The sequence below is a fragment of the Drosophila persimilis genome, unplaced genomic scaffold, assembly GCF_003286085.1.
Source record: "Drosophila persimilis strain 14011-0111.01,24,50 unplaced genomic scaffold, DperRS2 tig00000622-arrow-arrow-pilon, whole genome shotgun sequence".
Taxonomy (NCBI): Eukaryota; Metazoa; Arthropoda; class Insecta; order Diptera; family Drosophilidae; genus Drosophila; species Drosophila persimilis.
This window is the reverse complement of record NW_020825326.1, coordinates 1004353-1027627: the sequence shown is the minus strand read 5'-3', so window position 1 is coordinate 1027627 and position 23275 is coordinate 1004353. Positions and strand designations below refer to the sequence as shown.

Sequence of the window (23275 nt, the reverse complement as noted above, 5' to 3'; positions counted from 1 at the left end):
TGGATAGCTCTATGGGATCAGTGATCTCTAGTGGAGGGGGCAAACTGTATAGCTCCCTCCTATTCATGTCCCTGATACTATACTCTTGGCAGACCAACCGCTTCATATAACTTTAACTGCTCCTCGCGCATTCGAATGGGGTTGTTGCTGTATTTTATCGATGCCAAATCGATCTTTAGGAACGTAGGGCTCCCCCATTCTGCACTTCTTTCTCGTTATACCCTTAACATTTCTGAGGGAACAGAGCCGATTTTGTTTAGGCCAAAGACGTGAAATGAAAACAAACGCGAGAAAACCGCGGAAGAGAGAAACGAAATCGAAAGCTTAGGCGAGGCGACTAATAGAAAATTCGCAAAAAAAAAACACTATTTATACATCTGTATACAAATATGTACATATGTATGTATGTATATAAAATCAATGAAAGCCAGGCGAGCGAAAGTTGCACAAGAGAGTAATCCTCTCTGTCTCTTCGCTCGGAAAGAAAGTGCAACTCTCTCGTTTCTTCCTCTTGCTCTTTATAAATATTTTGTTTGTTCGCTAATACTAAATGTTAATTTTATACATAGATCATAATATTCATGATTTTCTGCATTTACATTTTGTTGTTCTTTTTTTTTTAAATTTTTTTCTTGGTTTGTAATCTTCTTTTCTTTTAATAACAATTTGTGGTTGTTTTTCTTTTTCATTAGTCAAAAAAACTTAATTATTCTATCACAGCCATCTCACTTTTGTTCGAAGAAAAAATGTTTGTTTCTCTACCTTATAAATATTGTTGCTTCATTTTTCTGTAAGAATTAATATATCTTAAGATTTTATTAATTTGCTTGATTTTCGTTTAAATCTTGTTTTGAATGCACTTTAGTTGGTTTTCTTTCTAATTTTGTTTGTTTTTGTTTGTTTGTTTGTTTGTTTGAGGCTTGCTTCCACATTTAAAAAATTCTAATTGCACTTTTTTGTATTTTTTTTTTTTTTTTTTTTTTGTTGGTTTTATCTCATTTTAATTTTTAAATTGCCATTTTGAATCAACATTGTTGCAGGTGTCTTCGAACATGAACATTTTCCTTTATAATCAATCTCGTGATGATTTTTTGTTGAAAAATTGGGGGGAAAACTATAGTAAAACTAAACCAATTCGAAAAAATAATTCTTTCTTATTTTGTTTTGTTTTTTTTTTTTAACAATTTACACAATTGAAACCATTTTTGTTATAATTTTGTGTGGTTTTTTGTGGGCTATTTTTCACGAAAACTGTTTTCTTTCGCTTGAATTCAGTGACTAGGATAACGTCTTTTATCCATATATGTCCACATACATACATATGTATTTATTTATATGTATATGTATATGTATATCCTTGAGATATATACAAAATTGGTTGTTGTATAAAATATTTTTTAAAAATACGGAACAAAATAAACAATAGTGTTCAGAACAACGTTCAGTTTAGTTCAGGAACTAGGAGAGAGACTCCAAGGACATCTCAGCGTGTGGAAAATGGGTGCAAAGAAAGGGAAGCGGAACATCTACTGGGCATACCCTGGAATGTGCTTGGCCTTTGATTGATTCGATTGCTTAATGTTTTGGATTGGAAGTTCATGCTGAATGGAGTTCTCTGCGTAACCAAAACGGAAACCAACTATTGTCTTATCTAAATGGAGATATATTTAAGTATGTATGTATTTATAGGGAGATATACAATGAAGCTTACAATTCTGTTACTCTCTTTAAAAAAATAATTTATGTGTGTTTTGTTTTTTGTATTTCTTTCTCTTTCTTTGCATTTTGACTACAAATTCTTTGATTTTTGTTATACTCTTTTTTCATTTGTTGTCTCCATTTGTTCTATGTTCTCTCTAAATGTAGTTATTTTCCTGCTTCTTCCTACTTTCTATTTCTTTTCCGCTCTTTCTTTGATTTATCTTCTAAAATATTTGATGTTTCTTTGTACAATCCGCAAGATACCGCTGCTCGCGGCTGGTTCTCTCTCTGTGGCCATCATAGGGCGCCCCATATGCTCGCAATGAGTAATACTGGCATCTCGCTCGCTCTCACTAGATGCTAGTTATAACCTAGAGATGTTTGTGTGTGTGTGTGTGTGTGTGTGTGTGTGTGTGTGAGTATGTGTACTTGTACATAACCTTACATAACCTAACTCTTTGTCTGCTCCTCCGCTCTACGCTCTACGCTCTCCGATCCTCAGCGTACTGGTCCTCATCTTTCAGAGGGATTTACTGATACTTTCATGTCTCCAGCGAGGTGACCACAAGATTGTGAAACACACTCGCTGACTCGCTCAACATGGCTGCCTGGCCGCACGAGTCATTGGCGACGCTGGGAGACGTGGGTGTGCCCAGGCGCAGGGCATCCATTATCACTTCAAAGTCCTTCTGGTTCTGGTTCATGTCGAAATCGTCCAGCTCGAGATGGTGATGGTGGTGGTGGTCGACGGACAGCTTGTTGCGCTTGCTGTTTGGACTGTCCATGGAGGCGCCAGCGCTCGATCCAATGCCCATTCCCATGCCCATACCCATGCCCATGCCCATGCCCATACCCATGCCCATACCCATGCCCATGCCCATGCCCATGCCCATGCCCATGCCTACGCCCATCCCCATGCCCAGTCCGACCACGTCCAGGGGGCATTCCTCGATAGCCGAGATGAGGCGCTGCGGCGGTATGTAGAACTGGGATAGGGCTTCACGCACCAACCGGTCGCTCTCGTCCTCGCTGATGCTGTTGCTCCTCATTCGCTTGCGGGATGCAGAGAGGGAGGCCTTCTCCAGTTGCTCCGCCCCCTGGGTGATCTCCGGGTCGATGAGCAGCATGGGCGCATTGATTGCGCTCAGCTCGCGGTCTAGTATCTCCAGGTCGTTCACCAGATTGCTGCTGGACAGGTTTCGCTTCCGGACGACCGCCGTGGCGGATTGCGCAGCGGCTGATGCGGGAGTGGTCGGCTGCTGGCGCATCGGCTGGTTTTCAATGGAGCACATGGTGCGACCCGTGGAAGAGCAGTCTCCGTATTGGGATTTGGCGTTGCTGATGTTGCTGTTGATGTTGCTGTTGATGTTGTTGTTGTTGTTGTTGTTGTTCGGCTTAGCATCGTCCATATTTGGCTGGAAGAGATTCTCACGAGCCAGTTCCGGACTTCGGCCGTCAGTTCTGCACAGAAAAAGAGAGAAAGTGAAGGGAAAGTTAGTCAAGAGTTGGCCACAAGCACACTAAAAAAAACATGGATGTAAATGGCTGCATGGCTACAATGTTTCTGTTTCAGTTTCAATTTCAATTTCAATTTCAATTGAAAGAAGGATGAAGAGAGGCCGTTTTCCATTTGATACCGACGAGAGATATTAATCTGATGTTTATCAACTATCGTACTTTTTATCGATTATTATGATCGATTGCTATGCAATCGATTTTTACTGATACGTACAAATAGTGTATCGAGCATACCAACACAAATCGATAGCCCATCAATAGCTTATCGAGGATATACGACTTCCTCTAATTAATGAACGTTCTTCCCATTAACAGTGTCCCCCCTCAACACCGATATTTTGCAACTTCCCCCCACACCTTCTCCTTCCCAGAAAACCTGACGCCTGACATCAGCTCCGTTTATTTGGTTCCTTGGTAAGGGCGGTTCTATGGGGTAAGAGGTAATGGAGCCATGGCGATACAAGAGAACTTTGGGGTCTCTGCTTTTAATTAACTGGGCCAACTGTTTGCGGCATTGCCGTTCGTGGCTTTGGTGACCAGCAGCGAAGTAAATTTCAGTTAATTTCTCCTTCAATAAAAGACAACAACAACAACTGTCTACCAAGAAATTCCACGCCCCCACCCATCAAATGTATGTATGGTATGTATGTATGTATATGTGAATTCCCGGGGGAAGTCGGGAAGGTTGAGCAAGTTCGAAGAAGTAACGAATGAAAGGCAACCGCGGCGCCTCGAAGTTGTTGATACTCTCCTGCTGGCCAATGGACTATTCTATTCTACGACCCTATTGAATTTAATCAAAACAGGCCAAAAAACATCTAATTTGAATTCACAGATATTGATGGGATTTATCTGTAGTATTTCGATCTTGGCAGCCTGCAATTGGTAACGCTTGAGAGTTTCAACGAATGTACATTTCATAGTTTTCATATATGTAGAGTACCCCTAGAGTTGAGACATTCGGGCACGTTCGGCCAATGATGCGAGCTAAGTTAATTTGCTGTACAAATTTTCCATAGCCGAACGGACACATGAATTGATCAATCAACCAACGAAATCAAAATAGTCCTTACCTGGCTAAACTAAATATTTTCTATCCTAAATAACAACAAATAACAACAAAAAGATACCACAATTGTCCATGGAAAAGGAAGAGAAGTAAGCAAGCGCCTGAAAGCTCCCTTCCTTTGGCAAGAGCCCTAAAGAAAGGCTATGGCATTATTTCCATAGTTTATCCGGTGGAGATCAGCCCACTAAGCAGCCGGTCAGGCCCATAGATTTGGTCCACAATGGTCCTTCGATCCTCCAGAGAGGAGGGATGCCCGAGGCGGCATCTGCAGAAAATATCATAGTACCCTCTCAGTGTAGGGTCAAAAGTAAGGGACCTCCACCTGTGTGGAGGAAAAAGTCGCACTGATGGGTGGCGTGGTGGCACTGTGGCGGGTGGCGGGTTGCGGGTGGCGGGTGACAGGTGGCAGGTGGTTGTGGAAGAGGGGAGGGGTCAGATGGTGGGGTGGTGGGGTGAGCACGCATTAAAATACGCAGCAGAGCATGTCAATTTTGACTATTAAAGCGAGACAGCAAACGCAGCAGCAGCAGCAGCAGCAGCAACAACAACAACAGTTACAACACAAGCAATAACTGACAGAAATAATGCGGCAGCAGGGAGGTGCTGGAACGGTGGTTGTATGCCCTGGGTACGCTTCAAGGGTGCGATGAAGGAAAGTGGGCAGGCGCTACATGCATACATACATACATACATGCTGTAGGTTTGTGGCGAAAACAAATACAAAAACAAGAAAAACAAAAACAAAAAACACAAACACACAAAAAGCGAAAGTATAGAGGAATCTTTACAACAACAAGAAAGCGAAAGAGAGGAAGAAGCAAAACCAAAAGCAGCAGCGAAATACGAAAACAACAAAATTGCTCGTCTTATAGAAAGAAAAAAAAAACAGAAAGCGTACAACAGAAGCCGTGTCCGGGCGGGGGGAGGGACAAGAAGAAAAAGTGTGTTGGACAGACAGCGAGAGGTAAAAGAAGAGGAAACAAATGGGGGAAAAGGCAGTGGCAGTGGTAGACATAGAAAAAGGGGAAAAGAGGAGGCATTCCCATAATCGAGTTGCATATTTTCTTCAGCCACTTTCAATGCATTACACAAAGAGAGCGGGGAGAGAGAGGGAGAGAGAGAGAGAGCGAGCGAGCCTCTCTCTGGCAGAGCCTCACCTTGCACCTTAATACACTTTGGCAAAGACAGAGAGACAGAGCAAGAGGACAGGTGGAGGGCAAGGTAGCGGCAGCCAGCGTGCCAGCAAGCGAAAAAAGTGTGTTAGTTTCATTGTTGCTTTTGCTGCGTTTAATGCTTGTTGTTGGCTGGTCGTCGGTAGGCGCACCGTTAACTTGAAATGATGGATGGCCAAAAGAAAATGGGAGCAGCCGAGGCACCAGCAAAAGCAACAGCTCCAAATTGAAGCCACAGTCGAAGCCCACAACGAAGACGTACATTATGTACATTCATATGTTTGTGTGTATGTATGTACATATGTATGTATGTAGATGATGACGAGGGAGGTCGGAGACGAACATGCAGACAAAGAGCAGCGCAGCGGGCTGACCAACCAAATGAGGTGCCAAAAGGAAGACAAGACCAGGGGACTTTGGGGAGCCGGAAGAGAAGACGAGCCTCTGGAAAAAGGGGGCGAAAAGCGGGCTGAAGGTGAGTAGAGAGCCCAGCATTGCACAAGTGCCCACAGTGGCAGTGGCAGTGGCAGTGGCAGTGGCAGTGGCAGTGTTTGTGAATGTAGGGTGTGCTTGGATATGAGCCTCGCTACCAATGAATGCCCACCATACAGCAAAATGAAATCAGGGAGAGGTGGGGTGCGATTACAAAGATATTAAAGGTGGAATGATGTGAGGTATGTACATACATTATGTACTGCTACATATAATCCACTGGTCGTCACTGAACTTTATCAGACCCGAGCGATAAGATCTTGATAGCGGTTGGATCTAGATTCTAGATCTATTAAAGTCCACTGTATTATCTCGGCGACTCAACTTAGTCTTCAGGACAGTGAGCTTTGTTTTCTCATCGACCAATTCTGCGAACTGACTTCGGATATGAATATTTACACACACACACACACACACACACACACATACACACATTTCCCTCCCTGCCTGTCTCCCGACCCACCATGACGCATTCGCTTTTGTGGTTTTTATAAGACTATAATAGAAGAGATCATCCTGGATGAGTCAGAAATGAGGAATACACCCAACCCACGAGCCACAATCCACAGTCCACAGTCCACAATCCACAATCCACAATCCAGAGCCCACAGCCGACAAGTGATGTACATAAAATCTCCAAAGACGCCAACCACATTGTAGATCGTGACATAATAAGCCATGGGCATGGGCATGTGGCTGTTTGTGTTTGTGGGGCGAGGGAGGGAGATAGCTGGAGAGAGACACTTGCGAACAGAAACCAATCGGCTATTTTGTCGACTCTCTTTGACACTGGGAAAGGCAGACAGACAGACAGACAGACAGACAGACCAGACCCTGCCCTACCCCGCCATGCCCTGAACAGCATGCATGTTCGTGTGGCTGTTCTGTGTATGCGAATGTGGGTATGAGGCGTGCGACCGATAAGCAGGCGACAACTGGCCAATCCTTAGGTGGAGTGGTCGGGCGGGGGCGATTTGGGTGGAGGGATAGCTAAAGAACACGCTTTTCATTCTTTGTCCTTCGGGCGGTTTGCCGTCGTCTGTCTATCTTTCCCCGTCTGTCCGTCTGTCCATCTTTCCATCTTTCCATCTGTCCATCTGTCCGTCTGTCCGTCTTATCTGTGTTTTCGTTTTGCGCACGTTTTCGATGGTCGTCGGTGAAATATGCCGTTGCTTTGCTTCTCCGCGCCCCCCGCGCCCTAGACCACGGCTCAGCACTCTGTTTCCCGCCAATCAAAGCTTAAATTGGGGCATACTTATTACGCGTTAACCTCTCTCTCTCCTCTCCTCTCTCTCTCCTCCTCCTTTTCCTCTTCCGCCACCCTTGGTCAACCTTTTGTGCGTTATGTTTGTGTTTGCTCCCCCACCCTATTTTTATTTAAGGGGCTTTCAGTTCATGGCTCTTTAGCCGTTCCCTCTCTCCCCCCTACCTTTGTTTCGGGCTCTGATTAATCAAATCGAGAGGCGAATTTTTAGGAATTTTTGCTAGAAAAGGCGGGACGGACGAAAGGCAACCAAAACTAGCAAGCAAGGCTTTCTAGGCAGCAATTACATACATACAAACATTCATACATACATTCATTCATACATACATACATACATACATACATATGTGCACATGTATATACATTGCAATCGGAGGTGAGAGGTGAGAGGTGAGAGGAGAGATGATGAAAATGAAGAGAGGAGGAGTGGAGTGCGTTTAGAGAGTAGTATTAAGTAGAGTTTGGTACTGAGATTGAGGTTCGGCGGTTAACCTCTAGGTTAGGAATGAGTTTTTAGGAAGTACCCTACCACTAAGCCAGTGGGGGGCAAGGAAGCAGCAGTACTGAGAGTGAGAGTGTGGAAAACCGAGAAGAAATGCTGTCAAACGACAAGTGTAGAAAAGCAACGAAAGAAAAGAGAAGCACAAGCACAAAGGGTGGCGGAAAAAGGAGGGATGGTGATGTGAGTGTGTGAGCTTGGCCAAGTAGGAGTGTGCGGGTGGGTGGGATGGCAGGCAGACAGTGGCTTGAAGGCAGCACCGCAGTGGTGCAGTGCGGTGCGGTGCGGTGCTAAGCTAAGCTGTGCGAGGGAAAATCGCGAATGTAGGACGCTGTTGGGGGTCATTGCGCGAGTGAGCGAGTGAGCGAGCGACGCACGCTTTCACTGTATGCGAACAGTGGGGGAAGGCAGGAAGGAAGGGAATCCCAATAGTGGAAAAGGGCAAAGGAGAGCTAATATAAGGATTGCCAGCCACGAAGAAGCCGGAGAGGCGGCTTCGTGTAAAAGACATCCTAATTCCGAAGTATCCCGTACATATTATGTAGATATGCCTCTGGCAACCTCGTCAATGGATTGAACTCGCATTGACTGGAGTGGAATGCAACAATTCAATTCCATTGGGTTTTCGGTTCGTCTCCGTTTCGATGTTGTGTTCAACGTTCCGCATCGTTTCCAGTCGCCTATTGCAATGTGTGCTACGGAGATTTGTGTTCAATTAAAAATAAGAAATAATGGAAAACCTTGACGACAAGCCATTCGCTCGCCACAGCCACGCCCGCCCCTCTATCCACATCTTTCACCGCCTTTATGACTTTGTCGTCGTCATTTGCATTCCGTGTACATAGTACATAATACATATGTACATACTATTTCGATAGCGAGATAATCGAGTGAGAGTGAAACGTGCCTATCCTCTGACTAGGTGGAAGTCCAGCCGATATTCCATCCCGAATACAAGCGAATACCCGCTCCACGGAACAACCCTTATAAAATGGGAATCGGAAACTTCCTTTTATTATCCTGGCTGTAATAAAACAACAAGAATAACAGATCAAAACCAGTTCTCAGTTACAGCTTCCTCCTCTCTTTTCTATCTCCGTCCCTACACCCCCTCACAGACGTTGTTTCATCGAATTGTTCTAAATATTTCACTCAATGCAGTTGCGAGGCAAAGCGAGATAAGATTTGGGGGGGGGATTTGATTGTTTTGTGGTGCAATTCGCGTTACCGAATAGATGAGGTGAACAGCAACAACCGTCACTTCTTTGCATCGCCTGGCGGTGACAGAGTGAAACAACAGGAGACACAGACACAGACACAGACACAAACAAGATAACACAAAAAACAGAAACAGAAAGAAAAAGAAAGAGAAAAAGCAGCAGAAAGGCAGCAGCACAAACAACAACAAAAACTGTAAAAACGTCATCGCAGTCGCGAAATTATTACGACGACGCCGCAAAACGGGGCGGCCTGAGTGGGTTACACAAAAAGCTGTCGTCTATGGGTGAGTGCCAGTGCCAGTGCCAGTGCTATTGCCAGTGCTATTGCCAGTGTGTGAGAGCCAAAGAGCATAGAGCACAAAAGAGTCGAAGAAGTGGGAGTGGGAGTGGGAGTGGGAGAGCAAGAGCAAGCTGGTGAGCAGCTCTGGGCAGTAGTTGTCTGGTGAATGAGTGAGTGAAAGAGATGGGATGGGGCGGGTGAGTGGTGATGGTTAAGACAGTGTAGAGCACGGCTAGGCTAGAGATTTGAGGAAGTTTGGTAAGCGATTGAATAAGAGCGTCTCGCTGCTGCTGTTGTTGTTGTTTCTGAGCGTTATTTCAAGCGTTTTAGACCACAATTACTTTTTTTAAGGGAATCGGGCCCGCATAGCCTTGATGGATGGACCGTCGATATCCCATTTAATCCGGGCTTGTTTTAGATAAAACGAAGCTGGGACTGTTCACCCGAGGAAAACTATCGATAAATTGGCTATCAATACAATTAAAAACAATATTTCGATCATTCGATCATCAGGCGACAGCAACGACAAAGCCAGCTCTTTCTTACCGTCAAAGCCAATCAATTAAGCACTCAAATGGAACATGCTATTCGATCCATTCCACATTTTTCAACTTCTGGCTCTCCACTTCCGATTTCTCCACTTTATGTAATTAATTTATCGATTGCTGGATGAAAACTACATCACCCTGAATATGCATTTTCTACAGAGAGGTGGAGAGAGACGGGGAGGGGTGCAAAACATTTCAAACCAAGCAAAACGAGGCAAAAATTACAAGAATGAAACACTATAGACGAGTCTTTCGATTATAACGGAAAATTAAATACATATATATGTCTGTAAGGAGCAGATGATGGAGGACATTGATTTACAATATATGTACATATGTAAGTCATTATTTAATTCTGGTCGTCACCTGAATACATATGTACATAGTATGTACCTTTCTTGTGCTCGACAAGAGTCCAGGGTATATCAAATAAACGGAAACCCAGCGCACGAACGCCGCGGCGACGCTGGTTGAGAAAGAGCGCGCGCTGCCTGCCTATTGAAGCGCCCGTGGCAGCGAGGGAGAACGAGAGGGAGAGGGAGAGGCAAAGACAGTCGAGACAAGCGAGGCATTGTCCAGAAGGAAACGCGGGGTGGAATTAACTTTGCAAAAGCAAAAACAAAACCGAGCTTAAAGCGTGTGTAACGGAATTTTGTTGTTTGTTTATTTGTTTTCTCCATCGTTTGGCGGCGCGGCGCGCGATCGAGAAAAGAAAGCCAAAGGTGGCCACTGCCACTGTTGCTGCCGGATAATGTACATACATATGTATGCATGTATGTATGTACATACATTCATAAATATAAATATGAGAGATGGAGAGAGGCGACACGAACAGGTGTTGTGGGCAAGTAGTCGGATGACTTAGGAACGGCCAGGGGCGTAAGCGCCAGTAGCTAACAATTTTTCCACCGCCGTTCCACCGCTCTGCGTAAGGCAGAGCAGAATCAGCCGAATATAAGGGCAAAGATGAGAAACAAGAGGGATGGAAGAGCATGAAAAATAATACGAATGAGGAAAAGAGACTGAATAGGAGGAATCAAAAGAGTCCAAAGAATTTAATGTCAATCTGCAGACAAAGGATATGATGAAGAAAGCCGTAAGGGCTAGGGAATATGAGCGAGAGGGAATAGAATACGAAGAATATAAGGACGAAAAAAGAAGGAATGTCTGTAGAAGAAGGAATTGGAAATGAAGCAGAATAGGAGCTGAAGTACGAAGCAGCAGCAACCAGTGAATGAAAGTTAACGGTAAAGGAAATGGAATAACCAGCAACCCATGTACGCACACGCACACGCACATGCATACACACACAGCATATATGTATATATGTATATATACATATACATATACATATGTATATAAACCGAAACGATCTAAACGAAAAGTTCAAAAAGCTGCGATGCTGCTTTTGCTGTTTATGCTCTGCCAGCAGAGCGCCAACAACTGCGAGTGGGCCAAAATGTTTTAGCAGCTGCAGCGCAGAGACGCAGAGAGACGCAGCAGCGACCGACGACGATGGCGATGGACGTGCATAAAAGACAAGACAAAAATAATGATACACAGGCAGGCACACTTATGCTCGTGTATGTATGTGTGTGTGTGTGTGTGTGTGTGTGTGTGTGTGTTTGGATATGTGAAGGTTCGGAGCTGCAGCCACTGCTGCGATTTGGCTAGGAGAGCGCTGCTACTGCCTAGAGTATGTTGTTGCTGCTATTATTGTGGTTGCTTTTTGTTGCAAGTGGAACGTGATTATTTCAACGAGCGCTACGCTTCTTTAGTGCGCACACACACACACAACACGAACACAGACACAGACACACAGGCAGATAGACACAGTCAAAGAAAAACAAAACAACATCCATGGGATGTATGTATGTACATACATACATATACATACATACATATGTGTGGTTGCTAGAGATGGACCGCGGACTGGGCTTTCAAGGCACGAACCAACACGACCACAAAACGGAACTTATGACCACAAGCTCACAGACACACGATGATTTATCATACGCACGCGAGTATCGTTTGTCGTGTATGTCGTGTAATGTAGGCATAATGTACATGCATACAATACATATGTACGCACAAGTTCTGAGTGAACTCTGCAGAAAAAGTATTACTCAATCCTGGCGGGGGATACCTGATAAGCAAATGGAGCAGCACCTTCTTAAACAATCGTTTAACGTTGCAACGCGTTGGCACTCATACATTCACATGTTTTGTAGTGCTTTTGCGTGCGTAGACAACAGGCACAAAGCGGAAGCGCAGCAGCAGAAACCACTGGTATACTGAGTACACATATGAGATCATTGCCTATTATTTTATGGACTCTGAAGTTACCTTATGTACATAGATATAAGAAGCCTCCCATCTCTAATGGGATCTGTGGATCTGCCGAGGATATACATATGTATGTACATATGTATGTATGTATATAATCAAACTCCCATGCGATTCGTGTTTGCTTATGTTTCATGATGCGTCGTTTGCATTGGGTTCCTATCCTTTCTTGATTCAATTCTTGATTCTTGGTCACCGTACTACCTATTATCTGATTGGCCCTGTTTAAGCTCGTAACAAACAACAACTCAGCCTTCTAATAATACCAAACATTTCAAGAAACGCACAACTCTTTCTTCGATTGTTGGCTTTTGTTTTTTTATTGTTTTTTTGTTTTCGGTTGCCCGTTTGTGGCTTTTTTTTTTTGTAGTTGTTTCGTGTGTCTTTTTCTGATTACTTGGTTTTCGCTTGACTTTTCCCTTTGCCGCTTTGATGTGTCTTTTCTTTGTTTTTAATTCGGTGTGTCTTTGCTCTCCTTTTATAGTTGTGTCTTTTTCGCTTCTACTATAGTGCACCCCTTTTCTATCTCTGCTTTTACTTTGGGATAAAATTTGAGTAGTTTTGGTTTTTCTTTGGTGTTTATATGTTTATACCATCTTGTGTTTGTGTTTGCGCCTCTTTTTCTTAATTTGTTTGTCTTTGATTTGTGTTTTTGTGTCATACCCATGCTTGCCCATTGCTTTGTCGTGTCGTTGCTTTGACTTTTCTTTGATTTCTTCATTCTTGTTTTTATACTGCATTGTCTATGTGGCTTCGTCTCTGTCTTGCTCATACTTGGCTTTGCCCTGTCTTTGCTCTTTTTTTGTTTTATTTTGCTTTAGCTTTGCCCGTACTTCTTTGCTCGAATTGCCTTTGGCTGGCGGCCTGAGCTTGGCCTCAATGTTTCTTCGCTATGAAATATGCCGCCGCCGCCGCTGTTGTGTGTGTGTGTGTGTGTGTGTGTGCGTGTGTGTGTGTGTATGGTGCAAACGGGTGTCTGCGTCTGCGAATGTTTTTTGTGTGTTTCTGTATTCGTTTATGTTTGTCCGATTGTTGGATGTTGCTGCAACATTGCAATACTCGACTAAGGTAAATGAGAGACGGAAAAGCAGTGGAAGTGGAATAGGATGGGGGATGGGCGAAAGAGAAGAGGAAAAAGGCTGGTGGCAGAGGAACACAAGTCCTTGTGGAAGCCATATACTACTGCGGTGCGCTGAATCGGGTTTGGTTTACTGCTCAAGCCATTTACTGTTTCAAAGCGGCTAAGCAGTTGCATCACCCGACAGCCGACTGTTTGTGGCTGTAATCCCAACAGGAGTATTCCATGAATAAATAGAACGTCATAAAAACACTGCGTTGTACATACTGAAATCATTTTTGAGAGAGAGATGAAACTAGTCCAAACATAATTTCGAAACCCGTGCCTTTTATGCCGTAAACATAACTGATTGCTAATTTGGAGACTTGCCGCACAAACAGGCATGCAATAGTCTTGCAAAATGCCCAAGTCAACCCCTGAACCGCTCAAAAACTCATTTAATAATGCTGCAGCAGAATTTATAACCTTACATTTACGTCACTGAATTTTTCTGTCATTAATTGTAAACATCCCTTCGTACCATTTCTCGGATTCAATTATGTACTATCCTGGGAACAGCATTAAGCGCCTCATGGTTTCAGTCCATCGATTGCATCATCTCATTGATGTAACACGACCATCTTGACTCACTGAACTGCTGCTGGCAAGTAGGACTTGCTCAGAGAAATTTCACAGTTGAACCTTTCATCGATTTGAAGCAGTTCCTGGTGCTGCCTACAATTAAGTGGCAGTTCGAAATCATCTCACTTTCGATATCTGTCGGTTTAAATCCTGCCTGGCCATTGGTCTGTGATTTGACACTGCTGAAAAGGGCAGTTGCCACCTCCTGCAGCCACAGGAACGAACCCCCTCAGACACACGAACAGACACACGAACAGACACACGCACAGACACACACACAAGCACCTTTAAAGAGCACACTGGCAAATTAATCGCTCCCCAAGTTCAGAGTTCATCATGAACCGTACACCTACGCGTACGCCTACTTGTCTGCTGGCGTGTGTGTACGATATGCTACTTGACACTAACCTGGGCAGATTCTGCAGGTGACGCAGCTGCTTCTCGCGTCGCAGCTCGTCGTTGAGGCGACAGTAGGTGTTGTTGATGCAGACGCTGCGCCGCAGATTTGTCTCCGAGTCCTTGATGCGCTCCATTTTGTGGGCGCAGAGCTGCAGGATCCGCTTGCGCTCCTCGCGCTGCCGTAGCTTCGGCGAAATCATCGGCACGCGCGATCGATGATGGTGATGGCCCATCGGCGGGGAGCAGCGGGGCGGGCCGAACATGTCCGAGTCATCGTCGCTGCCACTGCCGCCATTCGCTGCGACGTTTGTATTGGTTGGCAAGGTCATTGTGCGTTTTTATTGCTCTCGCTATATGTGTTTATGAGTGTGTGTTGAGCGTGCGAGAGTCGCTCTCTCTCTCTCTCTGCTGAAGACTTTTGATTATGTTTTGGTTTATCGGCTGCTCCGCTGCTGCTGTTGCCAGTGACTTAAAACTGCAGCAATTATGCTGACAAGGCAAACCAAAAATTGTTCAAAGGCGTTTTGGTTGTCGTTTGTTTGTATTTATGAGGAAGCAACTTTTTGCATCACGTAAATGAGCTAAGCTCCTCTGACGCTGTGATGCTGCTGCTTCTTCAGTCTGAGTGGGAGCAAGAGTCGCCGTTGCCCACGAATGTTTTTTTTTTTGCTTGAGATTTCACTTTGCTGTTTATTACCGTTAGGTTAGCGTTCCTGCTGCTGCTGCTCTTCTTATATTTGTTATTTTTATTTTTTTGCAGAAATTCAAAATAATCCAGGACTTTTGAATTTAATTTTAGTTCTTTGGCACAAAAAGTCATTCAAAACGGTGAAAAAAAATAACAAAAAACATTACAGTATCTTTCTCTCGTCAGTCGCCTTTTTATTCCAACTGTTCTTGATTTGGCGTTTGGCGACGACTCCAGGCTGTTGGTGAAACTAGGGGCTCCCGGGGAGCCGATGGTGATGATATTGCAGCACACTCGGAAAGGTCGCGACTTAGAAAAAATACGACATTAATTCTGTTTGCTGTTTTTGTCGCGGCCCCGAGTTTCCCCACTGTTGATATGAATATTTTTTAGTGGGATATATCAACGGAAATTTCTGAATTCAGAAAATAATTTGACAAGGCTGTGTTGTTTACACGTCCGCGGCGAACAAATTTGTGCATGCTGCCCGTTCCGTGGCCATGTTGCGGGACATGCTGCTCGTTTTCTCGGTAAATGAGTATGGCTCATACAAATTAGTGTTGCCGCAACTTTTGTGCATGGAATGTTGCCAATGTAGTGGGACAATGTAGCTAATTTCTCGGCATCAACATAATACGTAAGAAAACGGAAGTGAGTATGAAATGTAGGGACATTGCTGCGATGAAAAATCCACAACGAAAAAGAGAGCAAGTCCAGTCCCAAAAAAAAAGGGGAACAACAGGCCTTCGATACAAATTCGAACAAATTTGTGAGATATTTTTTCCGGCTACAATGTGCCCAATGCATGTTTCTGACTCATGTTGCTTGAAAACCGGTTGCACTGCAAGGCTGCAAATGTTTCCTTCTGCTTAAATGTTGCTGTAACACGTCTGTTGGGTATGTACAAAAAGGTATGGATAACTTGGTAAAGCCCCCAGCGACATGTACCCGTTTTCTTTACTTACCTTGTGGCATTTTTCTAGGAACATACACGCGGACGGCCACAGCAACATTTTGGAGAGAGAGCAAAATCGACAACGGAGAGGCAATGTACAGATGTTCGTCTCTTGTTCGGCGTAGCTTAAAGAGCGCATTGTGAAAGAGAACGCTATACCAACCCCCTTTCAACCACACCTCGGGCACAACATAAAGAGAGCAACGCATCTTGATATGGCGTACGTGCCGGAGCGGCTTCTCCCAAACATATGCATGCGATTGTGTATGTGCATGTGTGGGGGGATATGCAAGTGGCGCAAAATATTTTGGCACCGCATGGCTCTGGCTGTGTACGTGTGTCCATATGTAACGGAAGCAAAACGCAAGCACACGCGAGCCTTTGACCATCAAAACGGCTGCCTTGCTAGGTGGGCCAGTGGCGGAGAAGGTTAGGGTGGGCAAGGCTTTGGCACGCGCTGCACGCGCTCCAGCGTCTATTTTCTTCGACTATTCTGCTCTGCTCTGTCATCTTTCGCCAGTGTCTCAATTACATACAATTTTTCGACCGACTCTTTATTTTTCTCTTGAAACTCCCTCTCCTCACCGACCGTGTCTTCTTCTTTATCATCACCAGCCACGGTCACTTCTTCCTATCTAACTCATGCCACTGTGTCATCGTCATCTTTTCCACGAGGGCTCTCTCCTTTGACTCTTGCTCTTCGTCACTGTCCCATGCCTCTGACCTGACACTTCTTCCCCTCCATCGTAAACATCCTCATCGTCTCTCTGTATGCGATTGCTGGCTTCTTCTCCCTCTTCCGTCTCGCTCTTTGTGTTTGTTTGACGTTTTATTATTACATTTATGTAAAAAGTGAGCGGCCCTTGGGCCCACCGTTCATTGTTGTGGAGGTGGTCTGGTCTCCACAGAGGAGACGACACACTTTTCTCTACATCAACGTTTTATAGTTGCGTCCATGTGTCTAATTAGCCAAAGCGGGATATCTGGTCAATAGTTTCACTTTGATTTTAGGCTAAGCAGATACACACACACTCGCACATGAACAGAGATAGTGGTAGTGTGAGAGCGAGTAGAAGGTAAAGAGCAAGTGCCAAATTGCGAATGTAAAAAGAATTAACAAATCAAAACAAAACCAAAATCAGTATACATATGTATGTAAGTATCAGAGCAACGCCTCAAAGCAACCATACCTCTACCCCTCGTCCAACTCATCGACAAAATACAGTTTTAGAATGATTTCCCAGCAACAATTCTGAGGTCAGTTTTGGCAGCCATGAGAGTGGCGTGAGTATGCGTGTCTGTGACTCTCACACAAAGAGACAATGCAAATTTTCACTCAAACAAAGAGACAAACAAAGATGAGCAAGAGCGAACGAGCAAGCGAGTTCATGAGTGTGTTCGTTTTGAGTGGGGCGGTGTGTTTACATTACACGATCTTTGTACTACGAGTATTATTAAGTCAGAGAGGATGATTGTTACCGTTATTTATGGGACGACACACTCATCAACAAAATGGTGGTCCCAAATAATGTTCTTTATCAGGAAATGAAATTCCCCTGAAAAAGGGGAAACACCTTATCAGGCTGATCAATCTCTCTCCCTCCCTCTCTCTCTCTCTCTCTCTCTCTCATTGTCTCACTTTTTCTCTCTCCGTCTTATCTCTCTCTTTCTTGCTCGCCGCCTTTGTCTTTTGCATTTCTTCCAATACAAGATCAATTCAAATTACGTAATTAAGCAAAAAGCTAACAAACAATTAAATATTTATTGCTTCCAATTTGCTTTTCGATAACGGAACAACTGAAACGAATTGAAGCAAAACAAAAATGAAATGAAACAGAAACAGAAATGAGAAAATAAATACGATCCACACACACACGCTCACACACAGTGTCGTACATTTAGGCACGCGGCTACCTGCGGACGACAGCGTTGACGTCGACGACGACGACGACGACGACGCTAAGAAATCACCGCGATTAATTTGGTGTTTTGTTTTGGTTTTGCTTCGAGATGTTCTCTTCTTGAATATAAGTATGTATGTATGTATGTACATATATATGTATGTATGTATGTACATACCCTCTGTTCTATACTGGGAAGGGTATCTTTATTTTCAGCAGATGATAGTAATGAAGGTCGAATTGAGGACCCATAATATATGGGCACTTCCCCCAAAAAGTCCACCGCTCCAAAAAAATTAAATGTCAATCAAAAACCCATTTCCATAAAATGTTTCCCGATCACTATTTTTTGAATCCTTAAAACTGACTTAACTAAAACTATCAACTAATAAAAGTGATCCTTATATATATATGTATGTATGTATACTATTCTATTGCATGACCATCTAGGGTTAAACGCGATTAGAAGCCCTCTGATACCAGCAAAAGTAAAATGTTTGCCTCTTTTGTTGTTACCAGTACCACATTCCCTTACATTACATTCTTCTATAAGAGAAACTGTATGTGAACAAGTTCGTCTGACTAACAGTATCAATTAACTAAAATACTTTGTACAGATATACGTATTTAAATATATGTACATATCTGTATATCTATCTATATATATATATATATATACATATATATATATCTATATGCATACATACATACATACATATGTATGTACATAAATAGGTCGAAAAACGAGTCTTTGTGAGAACAACACTGGTGTTTTGCACGATAATCGACCGAAACTAAACAATCTGTATCTGTTTCTTTCATAATGAACATGACAAATAAGATACAAATTAGAAGAATGTACACATACAAATATCATCTGCAAGGGTATCAAATGCCTCGGCCCCCGAATCGAAGCTTGCTCCTCTTTTGTTTTTGCTGCTGTTTTTGTAAGTTTTTATACGCGTTTTTGGCTTTTTGCCACACCATTGTTGTACAAGGAGGGGGATTGTGGTTGAGTGAAAATGAAACTGTTGCAGCGGCAGGGATGACTGTGACTGCCTCGCTGCGTGACCATCCGTGGCATGCCTGAGTGCCAGCCAGCCCCCACAAAAAACCGTCGCAGGCGCTTTTATTCTTTTCAGCAAAGACAAAACGAAAAAAAAAAACAAGTTTAAATGGAAATACAATAACAATTTCCCGCAGAAGTAAGTCCGTCCCCTCCAGCATTGGCTGGCAGCACGCTTTAATTATCAATAACAACATATTTAAGTTTAATTTGCTCTCTCACTCTAGCGCACTCTCTCTCTCTCTCTCTCTCTCTCTCTCACACTCTTTTTGTTTCCTATGAGCGCGTGCTCTTTGTGGCTGACGCTCTTTGCTTTGGCAGCAGAGTCAGCGCTTGGGGAGTACAGTGGGACTTAGGAGATAAAAACTTTTTTGATTGGGATACATGTGTACATATTCTACATGCATACATATTGTGTATGTTCTTTATAACGTTGCGTTGACGAAGAGAGAGGTAAAACATCACTAAGAAAAACTCTAGACCACAGCCCTCCATTATTTTCCCACAAGTGTGGCAGCTTTGTGTCAGTTCTGTTCGATTGAGTTCGGCTCCATTCCACTGTGCTTCATGTGAATGAACATACATGTACATATAAAAAGTGAGAGCGTCGCCTGCTTTTGCTGGCTCAACCTCATAAACGAAAATCAATGATTCCCATACGCCTGGCCCTCGTCTTCCTCGTCGGCCTGCTGTGCCATCTCTGACTTCGTCTGCTCTGCTCCCTGCTGCCGCTGGGCCTTCCCTTCCTCTGCAACCCGCTGGTTGACGTTCTGTTGCTGCGGCGGCCGCCCTCGGTGCGTCCCAAGTAGACCACAGAAGCAGTGCTTCTCGTCGGCTAAGCAAGCAGTGATAAATGCCTTAGCGTCAGCGGCGGCGTCGTCAGCCTGCGCATGGATGTATCTCCATACTTATGCATGTACATGTGTACATACATATGCATGTGTCTGTGGATTTGGCTGCATTAAGAAATGACTTGTGTTTGGAGCATTGTTAGATTCGACTCTATTTTAAGTTGATTTCTGTTTTTTTTTTTTTTTTGTCTGGTATGCTACTGCGTGCACACTCGCAATCTCAAAAACTCACAAACTCACAAACACACAAACACACACACAGTCTGACTTAGGCATTGTCGTTAGCTGCGCTGTTTTGAGTTTATTTTTTTTGTCTTCATTTTGTCGCTGCCATTTTTACAGTCGCTTTTTTTGTTGCTTCTAACTGGCGTTTTCTTGGTGCTGCTGTTGTCAAGCGTATCGACCAAGAGGTACACAGTTGTTGGTGCATGTTGTTGCATTGTCCACACGAATTCCCTTCAGGCCAGAGAGCAGCGATTGCTCGATTATACGTATACATAATTATGTACATGCATACATACGTGCAAACATACATACATATGTACATTCATATGCATCTACAAGCCTACCATCAAACATAAAAATCGTTGGTTACCATTTACATACATGGTATGTACATAGCTTATCACAACTTAGGGGCATCACAGAATCTATTGGAAAAGAAAGATGGATAACGAAACCTAGTAATATACATATAATATAACGGTAAGGCTGACAGCATTTGCATTTCTTTCTAGCTGCTCTCGTTCTCGCTGTCACTCTCTGACTCTTTGTGTGTTTATGCTTTTAACATTGATACGTGCCGCAGATACACTAAAACACACACACACACTACAATCTTGCGCTAGGAAGGGGGCCGGAGACAGCTGGGGTAAGTTTGTAATTAATTGCGGCCTTGCCAGACACCCTCTCACCCATCCACCCCACCCACTCAGTACAGCTGCTTCCCTCGGTCGCCATGTGAGAAAGCAGTCGCCAACAGTTTGTTTTCTTTTCTCGCACTCTCTTTTGGTCTCTTGAGTGTCGGTGAGTGGGGGAGGGGAGGCGGGCAATGTTGCGCTTAGTCCAATGCTCCACACTCGCACTCCCCACCACTCGTTCGTGCTTGCTCGTCTGCTGTCCAAAAACGGACAAAGCAGCGACCGAAGCAGAGAAAGCGCGCTAGTTACAGTTACAGAGAGCCAAAGACAAAGGCAATGGTTCGCTTAACGGTAATTATTCTGGCAGTGGACGAACTTTTTTTTGGGTTATGGAGTGGGGTGTAACGCGACGCTAATTGAGTGGGATGAGCAGAGTCTAAATGTGTAGTACATCGCGCACTGCAGCACACTTTCTTTTAAATCCGAATGCCCTCTCTTTGAGTGAAAAAGTCTTAAAATATTTGGCGAACGAGCGAGTGAGCGAGCACAGCCAGCACATGAGCCAAGGGCACTCTTCAGCAGCAGAAGCAACACCCTCCCACCGCACCCATAGCGCTGTGCGATCGACAATCATACGCTTCGTGCATTTACATATGTGTGAGTGTGTGTGCGTGTGTGTGCGTGTGTGTTCGTGTGCTTGCTCGTGCTTGCCCATTTTTGCAGTGCGCCTCACTTCGGTTCGCTCTAGCTCAGACTCTTGAGTGTGTGCTTATGCTGGCCCGCATGCATGCATGTGTCTGTTAGTGTGTACGTACATACATACATACATACATGCATGTTCATATGTATGCATTAATGAATTGGAAGTGATTTGTGCAGCATTAGGCGTGTTTGAGCCGTACCGTAACGTAACGTAACGTAACGTAACGTATTCAGTTAATTGAGAGGCGGGGGTTGTATCTAGCGTGCCCTTGCAGGGGCACCAGGACGCATTAGCGCGCCCCGAACTTGGCAACGGAAGCACTTTCGGCACTATAACGATATGCAAGCATGTTTTTCTTGATCAGTATTAACAGTTGTCTCGACGTACATAGCCACGTCCTTCAGTCCATCCAAATTGCAATGCATTTTGCCAGTTGCAAAACAGAATAAAACAGAATTCCAAATAAAACGAGCGGGAACGTCTCCACTCACATACATATGTATGTATGTAAGCCCGATACTCAGTCTGTGTGTGTTGCTATCTCACTCCCCTGCGCCAAAGGAGGCACACTACTCCAGGAAGAGTGTGTGAGCGAGTGCGAATGAGTAAGCGCGTGGAAGGAAGCTGCGTAGCTACTGAAAATTCATTTTTCCTTCTGGCTACAATAACGACCCAAGGAGTCTTACAGGAGTCTGGATAGCAAATTTTGTTTCTCTAGCTCTTATAGTCTCTAAGATCTAGGCGCTTATCAAGACCGACAGACACACATGGCTAAATCAGAATCAATGATTAAGAATATACATACTATGTATGTACAATAAATGTACATATATGTACATATGTATACGTTATGGGGTCGGAGACGCTTTCTTCTGGGTGTTACACACATCCACTTCCACCACAAATCTAATATACCCGTATACTCTTTGGGTATCGGGTATAAAAATGAACTGATAGATTTACATCAGTGGTCGGTACGCCATTCATACATACATATGTTTTTTTTTGCAGTGTGTTTGAGTCCGTGAATTAGAACAAAAAAGACGGAAAATGTTGTTGTATTGATGATGATTACTGTTGTACATACATACATTGTTCGTGTAGACCTACATACATATGTACATATGTTCATAAGATAGGGACGTGCGGTCCACTGCTTTGCATACTGTATTTAGATACGTATGTACATATTCTAATTCTGTTTTTACACGGTAGATTGGTTCCTGAAAAAACCGTGCAAAAAATAAAATGTATCGTATACAAAAATAGGTGATTGGTTCCTTATCTCTAAAACGTATTAAAATCGGGGAAAAACGTTGGAAAAACAATTTTGCGTTTAAACATGTCTTTACCAAACATTGCATTTAAAGTTCACAAAATTCAAACACACATTTCCATTGCAAAAATGTAATCCCCTTCAATTTCCACAAAAAGGGAGTTCCCCTAAATTTTCGCTACAATCTACAATTGTAGCTCGGACCAGTAAATTTGCTTGTATGTATGGATACACAAAATAAAACGAAGGAGAAATAAATACATACATATGTACATACATATTCGCTTTGTCGCTTGGTTTCTATTTATGTTGTTATTTTGATCCGTGCTAGCTGGAATAGAATCGTGTAATAAAATTTAAAATTTTGGATCTTCAAACCGTGTAAAAAAAGACCGTGAAAACAAAAGAATTAAGCAGGTGTACGTACATATGCTTATGTATATATATTGTGATCTTTGAAACCAAGTATCCATCGTAGTAATCTTGAATTCTTACCGATATTTACATCCGGAATATTGTATAAAAAGTATGTATGTATGCGCTATGAACTCGTAATGTTGATATCGATCCGCTATCGATCAAAAACCGTCCTTGTGAAAAATATGATCAAAAATGGGATGGCTAAATATACACTTAGTGTGCATACATACTTATGTATGTAGTACATATAAAGGATAGATTTACTTTATACTATATATATACATATGTATGTATTAGGGTCAATGTAAGCTGGCGTTAAGATGTTTCTGTTTTATGCTGGGACGCTTC

The 23275-nt window shown here is 43.5% G+C and overlaps 1 protein-coding gene across 1 annotated transcript; it reads right to left on the bottom strand.

Moving 5' to 3' along the window:
• Positions 1-2243: 2243 nt before the first annotated feature.
• Positions 2244-14536, bottom strand: LOC6600163. The gene is made up of 3 exons (XM_026990909.1): positions 14217-14536; positions 2607-3060; positions 2244-2396 (listed from the first exon to the last, which is right to left on the bottom strand). Exons 1-3 carry the CDS (start codon positions 14534-14536, stop codon positions 2244-2246), a joined length of 927 nt encoding a protein of 308 aa, XP_026846710.1.
• Between the last annotated feature and the right edge of the window lie 8739 nt (positions 14537-23275).

Coding starts and splice junctions, on each gene's coding strand:
- LOC6600163 (XM_026990909.1), bottom strand. CDS start 14,536: ATGACCTTGCCAACCAATACAAACGTCGCAGCGAATGGCGGCAGTGGC. Junction 3,061..14,216: donor CACCTGCAGAATCTGCCCAG/GTTAGTGTCAAG, acceptor CAACATCAACAG/CAACATCAACAGCAACATCA. Junction 2,397..2,606: donor GACTGGGCATGGGGATGGGC/GTAGGCATGGGC, acceptor GACATGAACCAG/AACCAGAAGGACTTTGAAGT.